At 36.1% G+C, this 12,753-nt stretch overlaps 1 protein-coding gene across 4 annotated transcripts in view; it reads right to left on the bottom strand.

Annotated features, from left to right (window-relative positions):
• Positions 1 to 12,753, bottom strand: part of Cyp305b1 (cytochrome P450 Cyp305B1) — a 43,452-nt gene that overhangs the window by 7,909 nt on the left and 22,790 nt on the right. For 3 of the 4 annotated variants that reach the window (XM_062670832.1, XM_038014312.2, NM_001112749.1), the window contains 3 exon segments: positions 8,010 to 8,150; positions 4,010 to 4,264; positions 1,931 to 2,149 (listed from right to left, as the gene is read on the bottom strand). In XM_062670832.1, coding sequence (XP_062526816.1) covers positions 1,931 to 2,149; positions 4,010 to 4,264; positions 8,010 to 8,100 — 565 coding nt within the window. In that variant the 5' untranslated portion in view covers positions 8,101 to 8,150. 4 annotated transcript variants of the gene reach the window in all.

Here is a 12,753-nt window from a genome sequence, read left to right as displayed (position 1 = left end):
AAGACCATAAATGTCGAACTTTCGTTAAGGATCAACATTTAATATATTATCTTATCTTATATCTTTAAACGAGCAATTCTTGTATAAATATATATAATCTGAATCTTGGAAACGGCTCCAACAATTTTCATAAAATTTAGTATACAGGAGATTTCGGGGGCGATAAATCGATCTAGCTACGATTTATTTTCAGAAAATGTTGTTTTATTTGTGTTTTCAATAATCAACCTTATCGATAATCAACTTAATAATAAATTTTTTTTTATTGAAAGAAAGTAACAAATAATATAATATCAATATGTAATTCGTATTTTAATATAATTTCTAAAAAACACAATTTATCAACAAAAAAACCTAGCCAAGCTCGGTATAAAATATGTATATCTATTAAATACTGATGTGACGTAAGGAGCTCTGCGGGTAGGTACCAGCATTCTGCCTATGAATGGCGAAAGAAGCAGTAAAAAATTTCAGTATATAAACTGTCTCTGTGCGACATTTTTATCCAACCAGTAACCATTCAAAATGTCCACACATAAACCAGAATCACAAAATTAACATTACATTATTATGTCATCTTATTACTTGCTTGTCATAATTAAGTATCAAGTTGTGGATTAAATGACGCACCGGTGGTTCCGAGAATTCCTCACAGTGTGATGGAATTCTCACAAAACTGCGATTTCAATTTCAAACTCGTGTCTTAGCATGAGAACTCGACATAGAAGTTCGCTAATTAGCTTGTCAGGTAATTTAGGAAATTTGTGTTGACATTCAAGATTTACAAGCGTAGCACGTTCATGATTCGAATTCTTTGAAATCAACTTTAATTACATGATGTTATTTCCTTGTGTTGTTTCATAAAAACGTTGTAATTTATGTAAATACTTCAGAAACCTCTAAACTATCGTCTAACTGACAAACTTTTGCAATCTCATTACCATACAATAATAGTTTAATTTTCTTTTTTTAAAAATGAAAACGTTGTTACGCTTTCATTGATGTAATTAATTGGACTAAAATCCGCGTATCTTTTATACCTATCTAAATTCTAATTTCCTTACACGATCTCAGACGTACGGTTTTAAGAACGTAGAGAAACACACTTACTTATCTATCATTTTCAGACTGTAAGATTAACTGAATCTAATAAAAGATTGAGACTCTAGTTACATCTCATCTCACAATACTAAATCGTTTCGTTCAATATTTATAGTTCATGTATTACTGTAAATCAGCAGACGGATTTTACCGTCGAGGTATTAATTGGTTACCGGAACCCATTGAATATCTTGGACAATAGATCCACGTCTCAACATTATTGTCATAATCACTATCATGGCACTAATTTCGCAATCGAAACCAGTTAGTGGTACACATCTATGCGAAGAGAATACTTATCACTACCGGTACTTATTCGTATTTATATAGGCAAATTATTCCTATAAGATTTTGCACAGCGATGTTATTCTATACCCATATATCTATATGTACGCATGTATATATGTTAGAACATTTAAGTAGTTTTCTTTGTTACAATGGAACAAATAAATATAATTATTATATTTTTACAGCAAGCATTTAGTATTATTAAATTTTACACCAAATAATTGTTGCCAATCTACCAAGCATTATTTAAAAAGAGGCATACGTATTTAGAATCATCACTTTATTTTGCGAAAATGACAAGGTAGTCTTAAAATTTTGCTATTCACAACACAAAGACCCACGGACTGTAACAAATGATGAGAATTATGTCGTTAGAGGCGAATTCGATCGCTCGTCGATTGTGAATCAGAATTCAAAGAAGCTGGTTCTTTTCCATGGTAAAGTAATCAAAGTTTTAGCGCAGACAATGCAAAGATAAAATTGTGGTTTTCGCTTACAACGAACTATAATGAGCCAGAAGCCGGAGCCAGCCTTTACGTACCTGCTACATACTTCCATAAAACATTCATTACGGCCGATGAAAACATACTATCAACTTTTATTGGCTTATGTTTATTATCATTTATGTATTCACGTAACAACTTCAATTCGTTTTGGATTTCCAGCTCCATCGATGTCTTACCAAAACCAACATTCTTTAAATGTTTTACAGTGAACTGTCTGTGTTCTCGCCAAAGAGGACCATCAACAAAGGTGACGCCTGAAATGTTGAAATAGTATTACCACAAAATTAAAAATGTTACCTTTAATATGTATATTACAAAGTTTAAGGTAAGGCGAGGTTTAGGGTAAGCTATAAATATAAGGTTTTAATGATTATAAAATATATTTTCCATAAAAAACATCAAACTTTTTTTAGATATCTCACTTTTATTAAATATCATTCAATATAATTAAAATTAAAAACAGCATAGTATTAAACGCGATATTTGCAATAGTTTCAAACAAAGCAACACATTTATGTATACCTATTTTTAATAGATTTCGCTATATTTGTGACCTCAGTCTGTTGAATATAATAAAAGTGTTTTAGCATCTTAAATTTAATTTATACTCTGTAAATTACAATAAATAATAATATATCAATACGAAAACAAATACATACTTTAAGAATCAATGATGCAGATAAAGTAGGTTTTATAGTTTAGGACCTTACAACAAAGAAAGGTAGAGACTGAACCAACAATCTTCATTAGAGGAAACTGTGCTTTGTGGTATGCTGTAACTATTCCGATGCCCGCAACTGTAACCTCAGGCTATCGAAATTTAGACGGAAAATCAGCAAAACTCTTGCCAAGGAGCAACATTGTTACAGCTCAAACAGAAAATATTGGTTATTCAAAAATTCACGTATATCACCCTTTCGTACCTTGTACGTTTCTCGAAATTTCTAATTTTATTTTAGGTATCAGTACTTACCTACAGTAAGTACATCAGAAAAATGCTAAAGCTGTTAAATATTTCAATGTATATGCCAAGTATGTAATGACTATATGATATTCAAACTTTTTTGTAAGTATTACTGGTGGCCCGGACTCCTTGCCAGTTTCACCGGGACAAGTGGATGGGTAAGGCAAGCACGGGTAGGAGGGGTGAAATTTACTAACATCTGCTCGAACGTCCCCGAAGAAGACCTAGCAACTCAAAGGCAGTTGCTTGGCGAATGGAGCTACTACCGGATCGCAATCGCTACCCACTTAGAAACTAAGGAGACTGATCTATGGACGAATATTCAAACTGCTAATGGACTATTATATAGCGATTTGTTGTCATCTCAGTCTGTGTATCCACAACCTAGGAAATCCTTATTAAGCCTTCGCAATTATGTTGACTTGCGATTTCTTGTTGTCCTTGACAAAACGTATAAGCCAAATTATTTTTCAGTCCTACTCATTTTAGCAAAATAGTACCGCACTAAAATGAACTAAATATTACTTCAATGTGACCTCAATATGACCTCACTATAACCTCACTATGACCTCACTATGACCCTGCTATGACCCTACTATGACCTCACTGTGACTTCACTAAGACCTCACTATGATCTCATTATGACCTCAATATGACTTAAATATGATCTAAATATGACATATATTATAATGTCTATTTATTCATTCCTTTTGTGTTTCTTACTTTTAGGAATCAGACCCACGATAACTTAACAAACCGCAATCTTTTTAAATTAGTAAGTATTTTGTTTCAGGAAAAAGGATTAGACATAAGATCTTAAAGTAATTTGGCTATGGAGTACTTAGGTTTATTTTGGAAAAGGGATATTTTACCCAAAGTACTTTGAGAATCCCTGCTCTAGTCCAACCCATCGCAGATCAGATGTTTTGTAAAAATTAGAACCCATGGAAAATTATTTTCTTACCGATTAATACCTCCACATCGCAAAGCAAGATGTCTTTCATACGAAAAAAGACAATGTTATCAGAATATCGTACTATTTATTTCCGCGTCAAACAATTCGGGGAAACGAAGTTTAACCTAGTTCACAATACAAGATGCAAGCGTGTTTATCATAGAATGATTTTCTAAAATCCAACTAATTACTCACCGAGTCGTTTTCCGAGACATCTCAACTTATAGAAGAAAGAGTTCGGTCGACCGTCGAACTCGGATTCCGAGAACACTTGACGAACATTCTTCTCCCCGTAGACGACGACCACTAATTCTCTTCCTAGTTTTAAGCCGAGAACCTGAGTGGACCACTGTTTCGAAAGTTCCAGTAACGCTTTCCACTGCGACCCGTGTTTGCTTGTCATTTGTTGAACAATTGAGCTGCTGCCAAAAAATGGATACCATATCGGACCTAAAATGTTCAAATGCATTTACAGTTCAACTTGAAGTCGTCGTGGCCTAAAAGATAAGACGTCCGGTGCATTCGTGTTGAAGCGATGCACCGGTGTTCGAATCCCGCAGGCGGGTACCAATGTTTCTAATGAAATACGTACTCAACAAATGTTCACGATTGACTTCCACGATGAAGGAATAACATCGTGTAATAAAAATCAAACCCGCAAAATTATAATTTGTGTAATTACTGGTGGTAGGACCTCTTGAGAGTCCGCGCGGGTAGGTACCACCACCCTGCCTATTTCTGCCGTGAAGCAGTAATGCGTTTCGGTTTGAAGGGTAGGACAGCCGTTGTAACTATACTTGAAACCTTAGAACTTATATCTCAAGGTGGGTGGGGCATTTACATTGTAGATGTCTATGGGCTCCAGTAACCACTTAACACCAGGTGGGCTTTGAGCTCGTCCACCCATCTAAGAAAAAAAAAAAAAAAACGTATAAGTGTATTTCGTTTAATAGCAAAATTGAATATTACCTCGTTAACATTTTACCATTACAGCAATCACAATTACTAAGCACTAGTTAGATAGTTATTTTGCGCTTAAACAGTACATTGTAGTAGTAAATAATACACAAAACAATTTTAATGACTTCAGTCTCATAAATATTGAATGATTATAATTTAAAAAAAAATACTACTACGAATTAAGTACGCATAACAAATTCAGAATTGCGCAAGTGTTCAGACACTGACGTAAATTCATATTTAAATTTGATCGACATCAACATAAAACTAGTTTCTATAAATATTTAAAAGTGTACTGTTTTGAAATAAAATTAATGATATTTTTAGGCTCTAGGTATACCTACCATTCTTAATTAGTCCACTTGACTTCAGCAATTAATTTGTGTACAGATAATTGTTTAAAGTCTAAATAATCTTGAACTCTTAACAATCACCAACATTAACAACATTAATATAGAATAATACTTTGTACAACACATATAAAACTCCGCTATTGCCGGTCCCAAGCCCGGATGCAAAAGGAGGAGGGTTAGTCCAGTGAGTATTGACCGTGAAAACACAGTGAGCTAATCCGCGCGGTAAGGCTACCAGGAGCCATGAACCATTGGTTCAGAAAGTCTGGATCTGTGGGCACCGACACAACAATGGCATCCCCATCGTCGTGATCGGGACTCTGTGGGCTAAAGACCTGCATGTCCTTCAATTTAAGTAATTTGTGAAACCCAAAACAAGAAAGAGAGAGAGAGAGAGAGAGAGAGAGAGAGAATACACTTTAATGCACACCAAAAAACAATTCACATTAAAAAACAGTCAAATAGATTTGTACATTAGGCGGTTTTATCGCTAAAAACGATTTCTTTCAGGCAACCGTTTAATTTAGAGAAATTCTGGAAAATATAGTTGGTATGTAGCGGTGCAGCATTAACAATACATTATTATAGAAAATATAATATACATACAATAAATAGATATATACCGTTAATTAACATTTTATATGAAATAACTATTTGATCTATAACCGAAAGGAACCCTTTAACAACGTCATTTGGCGCGAACATTTTTTGACATTGAATTTTGGAGACAACTTGTGAGGGCCTTATGTACCAGCGGGGTACTCTAGGACTATCACAACAATACTTTATATATACAAGCCTTTCTTATTAGCCTGAATGAAACTCAACTGAATAAAAGTATACCTATATATTAATATTAATACGTGAAGCAAAAACTTTGTATCCCTTTTTACGAAAATTGCGCGGACGGAGGAGTATGAAATTTTCCACATTTATAGAGAATATAGAGAAGAAGTGCACAATGCTAATTTTTTTTTAAATTAGGCATATAAGATACATTAAATCAATAAAGAAAACATTACACACACTACATACCATGTATTTGACGCACACACGCATGCATACTATTTATTGTCAAACTTTTGTTCTTGACGTCTGTGGTCAAATTGAGAATAGATTAAATATTGTTTGTCTTTATTAATATTTTTTTATAGTGTAGCCTTGGCGAAGTTTGTGATTATAGAAGTATAAAATACAATCATAATAGTGTACAAACATACAATTTCAATTAATTATAGTCGAATTTCGACTACTGCGGGACCTCTAGTAATTACAATATCAGTAATTGAAAATCAAGAACGTCAATCAATTTCACGGATTTTTCAACTGCTAAGTACATCTGCTACTGATATAAGTAATATATGTTAAACTGATATTAGAGTTAAACTAGGACTTCTAAATAGATAATACGTTCAGTTATTGCTTAGCCTAATTTGCCTAGTCAAGAATGGTTACAGTAATTGCCGTCGCGATACATTTGTGCGTTTCCATATAAGAGGACACATATAAATATTGAACATAACATAAATATAAATATTATTATTTAACTCTGAAGTCGTCGTGGCCTAAAAGATAAGACGTCCGGTGCATACGTATCCAGCGATGCACCGGTGTTCGAATCCCGCAGGCGGGTACCAATTTTTCTAATGAAATACGTACATAACAAAAGTTCACGATTGACTTCCACGGTGAAGGAATAACATCGTGTAATAAAAATCAAACCCGCAGAATTATAATTTGCTTAATTACTAGTGGTAGGACCTCTTGTGAGTCCGCACGGGTAGGTACCACCGCCCTGCCTAATTCCGCCGTGAAGCAGTAATGCGTTTCGATTTGAAGGGTGGGGCAGCCGTTGTAACTATACTGAGACCTTAGAACTTATATCTCAAGGTGGGTGGCTCATTTACGTTGCAGATGTCTATGGGCTTCAGTAACCACTTAACACCAGGTGGGCTGTGAACGCGTCCACCCACCTAAGCAACAAAAAAAAAATAACACGATAAGAGCGCGACGGCATCGACGTTTTTACGTCCTTGATCTCCAGTAATCACTAATAATCAGACATTCCTAAGTCCATATGTCCATTATAAAGCAAAAATTTAAGAAATTTATTCCTCGTTCAAGAACATTTCAAAGCCGAGCCCGTTGAACGAGCGACACTTAATATGGAATTGAGCGTAAACTTTTCATTTATTAGTGACACCAGAGAGCTTCGACAGGAGTATTTCCACTTGAAAACCTGGTACTAGAACTAATGAAATAGCGAAGCCTGAATAGGTACTCAATATTTAATTTCAATTAAAGCTTTTATATTTTTATTTGTTTCAATTCATATCTATGGTCCTCGGCATTACAGGCTCAGTAGAAAATTTGGTAAGCATTTGATCTTTCCCTATTAATAAATAGCTCAGTACAAAAACGACTCCGTAATACCAAGCGGATAGAGGGCTTAAAAAATACTTTTAGCTCGGTATCTATTTTCTGAAATGCTATCTCAGCATTTCGGTTTACTCCATTTTAATATCAGATAAAATACTATCGCGATGAATTCACATTTTACTAAGCGAATGACAGGTTCCTAATTTAAATTTAAAAATTTTGTTTTTTATTTTAACAGTATTAGTGGCCAGAGTGTGCATTATAATGTATTTGCTACTGCTTATTCTTTTAATGATTAGAAAGACAGCCTTAGTAGTATGGAATACTATAACACGACTATAATTTTTAATGATTTGTTAGTTTGTCAAAATTATGAATAAACATCAAAGCAGTAAGAGAATTTTAAAAACTGAGCCTTTAAACAAGCGCTCCTACAATTAGAGCATATCCATCCGCAACTTATTTCCTTTTTTTACTACTATGATGAAAGTAAATTTACAAACCTGGAGGAAATTTCTCGGGTTTGATTACACTTCTGATGACATTACAACAGATTAATACGATAACTATTATGCAAACAAGCACTGGCAGCATTGCGAAAAGCAATCGTCAATAGTTGTGTCTTCAGAAATGTAGATGAACAACTGTAACAAACGATATGAGTTAATCGAGACAAAACTTAAATTCAAATGCAAAAAAAAACAATTAATATGCGATCTTTTAAGTCCTCGTTTCATGTTTATTAATGTTTTTCCGTCATGCGACCTTTTGTTTTTCTTTTTCTATACTTAATATTATAAAGAGGAAAGATTTGTTTGTTTGTATTGAATAGGCTCCGAAACTACTGAACCGATTTGAAAAATTCTGTCACTGTTTGGAAGCTACACTATTCCCGAGAGACATAGGCAATAATTTAAAAAAAAAAATTGGATTCTTTACTAAAACTCCAATAATGTAACCCAAGGTGTAAAAAATTAGCTAAAATATTCTTTATATTGCGTGCCCTGCGAAAACGATTGATGACAGAATAAAATAACGTACTACGACTTTGTAGAACACATTATTATTTGCAAAAAGTGTTGCGACAGGATATGTCTAACTACTATGGTTGTCGTAATGAGTATTCTTTTATTTTTAAAAATAAAACAACTTCAAATATCGTTGAAATTTATTGTTAAAGACCCGAGCGGAGCCGGAGCGGGCCGCTAGTACATATAAATGCGCTAGATTATTGTTATTATGATATGATATGTTTATTAGGTATGTCTTGTTATTACGCTTTTTACGATGTTTTTGTTATTATTTTTAAAATTTTAATTACTAGATGAACGATAAAAATATCAGAAATATAATTACAACTGTATTTACAATAAATTGGATTTTTTACTTTTGTACTAACTTTGGTTGCAGTTTACTAGTATTATCATTTGATTCAAAAAGTTCATTTTACTAAAAACAGTTGATTGATTTCGATTATTGTTTATTAATACATAGATAGTTATGATTTTGCATATTAAACGTTACCATTTAGCCTATTTTCAGTGGGAAACAGCCATGATTTTCTGTTTGATAAGTGGAAGAAACGCTAAGCAATACCGTTGCTATTTAAGTCCATATCATGACTCCTACAATAAAATTATTGTTAATAGTAGTAAGTTTTATGTCTTTCTTGGGGATTATTGGGTCACTGTCTGACAGCAATAACATAATAGGAGAGGCTTATCAACGTTCAAGACTTTTTGCAAATCGTGTTTGTAATAAGACATGTCATCGCTCTCAAGCAACAAAGTGTGGGGAAGATGGTTTTATTTCACTCCATCTATTCTATTGTGGAAAAACTTATGATCACAGGGAAAGTTAAAGGCAACGGATCTAGAGGCCGCTGCCCGACTTGTTGGTCCGATCAGATCCGCACCACTTTGGACAGTACAGTGTACAGCGCGCTGCATGACGCCGTGGACAGGGGAAAGTGGAAAAACATCTTAAGATTGAAGCTCATGGGTGATGGTGGTCACGACCCTCAGACATGAGGAACACGATTCGAGGAGGAGGATTCTATTGTGAGCTATAATCTACCACGGATGCCTGTAGTGCGATAGTCAAAAAAGATACGATGGGATTAACTCAAACAATTCCTACTATATCAATAGAGTCAGTTTCCCCCGCGCTGAAGGTAAAGTTTGAACAGTGCTATAGTGATAGTTGATGGAAATTAAGTGGCGCTTCAGAGCTCTGAGGTAACTTAACTTTTTCGTTCAGAATAAAATTTATTTCTTGTTGCAATACACCAAGATGCTCGTTATATTCACTCTCTTTCTAAACGTATAAATGGGCGCTAACCGCCATTATTGAAAATAATTAATCATGATCTTAGCTTATTTTATTTTATGTTGATATTTATTTGTCATTAGTAACATGAACTGTTATTTTATTATATTTAATATTTAGTAGACACTGTTTTGATGAGAAAACATAAATTGAGCACCAGCTTGGCCGAAGCCGCCCACTAATCCACTTCTGTAACTCGGATTCAACCGTGACGAACCATTTATCTTCCCCAATAGGAAGGCCATTCAGAGAAATCAATGCGGAGGATTGCTTCCACAGCATCTTATCTGTTCCCCGGGAGTCCCACGGAGTCAAGCCGAATTCGGATGCGTCGTCTATAGCGGGATGTTAAATCTCACTCTTGGATGCGTTACCACCCCCATTATCACTACCGAAGCTGTGTAAGCAAACTTACAGCCACGGAAAGCCCCCTGCTCCGACAGTATCTGTAACCTCTTATTAAGAAAATTACCAAACCAACTGATAGTTATGTTGAACCCCTATATTAAATGCTGTTGTGGCAAACTGCATCTTTCCCGTGCCGTGGAAAGAAGCGGACGTTATCGGCATACATAAGCCGGGTAAACTAAAAAACGAACCCGCAAGCTACAGTCCGATTAACTTACTCCCAGCGATAGGTAAATTTTGCGAACTCCTCCTTCCTAAACGCCTTTAGAACTTTGTCACCTTAAAAGGCACACTAGTCGACAAGCAACATGGATTCCGCGCCGGATACTCGTGCGTCCAACAAGTGCACCGCCTTACGGAGTACATCTTAGTAGAGCTTAATAAACGCAGACCCGTCCTCACAGGAACCCTCTTCATCCATCTCACGAAGGATTTCGATAAAGTCTGGCACAACGGTTTGATTTACAAACTACATAACATGAGCGTGTCAGATGGCGTCGTGCTCATCATACGAGACTTCTTCTCGAACCGTTCGTTTCGGTAACGAGCAGAGGAAGCTCTCGTTAAATAATAGCCAGAATCCCGCAAGGCTCCGCTCTGTCCCCCTAATTATTAAGTTTGTATATTAACGGTATTGCCCGATCGCCGGAGACCTTCTATTCGCCGATAATACTGAAATTTAATACTCGTGTAGAGGGAAGTCGTCAAATGGGACAGTAGTTCCAAAAATGACCCATCGACATCAGCCCCACAAAAAGTAGCGCCGTGCTCTTCAAAAGAGGTCACCCTCCCGATACTATCTACTTAGAATTTCTACACTGTATTAAGCATGATAGTATTTTTCGCCACATCCCCTTCTTCGGCCAGCCCATACCATGGGCCTTGAAGACTAAGCATCACCCTCGACAAAGAGATAACATTCCCCGTCCCCACATAAAGAAGGTACACGACCGAACCTCGTTCCTACTCGGATGACTTTGCCCGATGATTTACAAGCTAAGTATATTGTCCCTTCGAAATAAGGTGAAACTCTACAAAACTTGCATTCGTCCGTTCATGACTTATGCAAGCGTAGTGTTCGCTCACGCGGCCCGCACTCTCATAAATACCTTACATGTCATTTAATCCCATTTTTACAGGATAGCTGTCGGAGCAACGTGATACGTGAGGAATGTAGACGACATAGAACTTAATTCAATCCTTAAGAATCTGAAGACAGCGTACGTTTCTTCGGAAAAGCGGCGCGGCACCGCAACCCCCTAATCGTGGCCGCCGGAAACTACCTGTATATACCCGATCCAGACGACCAAACTGTAAACATTCACCGTCGCTGTAAGCACGTCAATTCGGTTCCTACCGATCTACTATCGGTGATTTTAGGTATTCCAAGCTCCCGTTACCGTTATCGTCGAGCCCATCGAATGTGACAAAGGATTTGTCGTGAAAATTAACCCACAGACGCAGCCCACTGAGTTTCTCGCCGAATCTTCTTTGTAGGTCGCGATTTACATCCAGTGGTACAGTCAGCGTAGCACTGGTCTTGCTAGGGCAAATGCTGAAAAGTCTCCCAGGCTGAGCCTTATGAGTTTGGCTTACACGTTCGGTGAAGCTTCACCTCGACGCCTCGACTTTGCTAGCATTACGAAGGCAAAAAATATGCGAAAACGTTTAAAATAATCTTAATTTATTGTTTAAAAACTCATACAGCTGTCAAAATACTCAAATATTAATAAGCATAAATTTTAATAACAAAACCTGTTAACATGAATTAATGATTACTTTCAAAAAATATTGTAGTTGTTGTAGCAAATAATGACGGTGGCGCCATCTATCAGAATGTATAATTGGTTCTTTTTTTATGAGGGTAGATCTAATACTTGTCAACTCACGAGCGGTCATCGAACCTATCGCATGACCAGTTACTCGAAAAGACTCTCGCCGACCGCATCGCGCGCGTTTACGCGCACCCGCCGCTTTTTACGTCTCAATATTTTGGACTTGTGTTAATTTTTTCTTACGAACTACTACGGACGATCATCCTCGTCGTTGCGCGAGTGTCATACCTGTTTTAGTGAAAACAACTAATTTAGAGGAGAGCTCTCCAGCCGTCAAGCTAACCGCCGCCATTAAGTGTCGTCCGCTAGTCACGTTTCCAAGACACTGCAGCCTACAAGAAGCCGAGTTGGCAGGTACGTACGTCTACTACTCATATCAAAATTACCTAGCCTCGGTCTGCCGCTCTTTCTGATCACTCTTTGGTGATACTCCCCTCCCTGGTATAAATATCTTTGAATTAAGTTTGTTCCCACCAATAATGTTAATGTTTGTTTATTAAAAAGTAATTTATGTAGAATAAATAACTTGGGAGTTATTGTTAGAGTTTACTTAAATATTTCTTTTCAATATTAAGCTACACTTAATTAATCGTTTCGTAGTAGGTAATTCAATTCAATTGTATTGATAAAAGAAGTTGCAGTTGATTTATCTATCAAAACAAATAAAATGGCTGAC

This window comes from Bombyx mori, chromosome 1 (genome assembly GCF_030269925.1).
Source record: "Bombyx mori chromosome 1, ASM3026992v2".
NCBI classification, from domain to species: domain Eukaryota; kingdom Metazoa; phylum Arthropoda; class Insecta; order Lepidoptera; family Bombycidae; genus Bombyx; species Bombyx mori.
The sequence above is the reverse complement of the archived record's forward strand: the minus strand, read 5'-3'. Positions and strand labels throughout refer to the sequence as shown.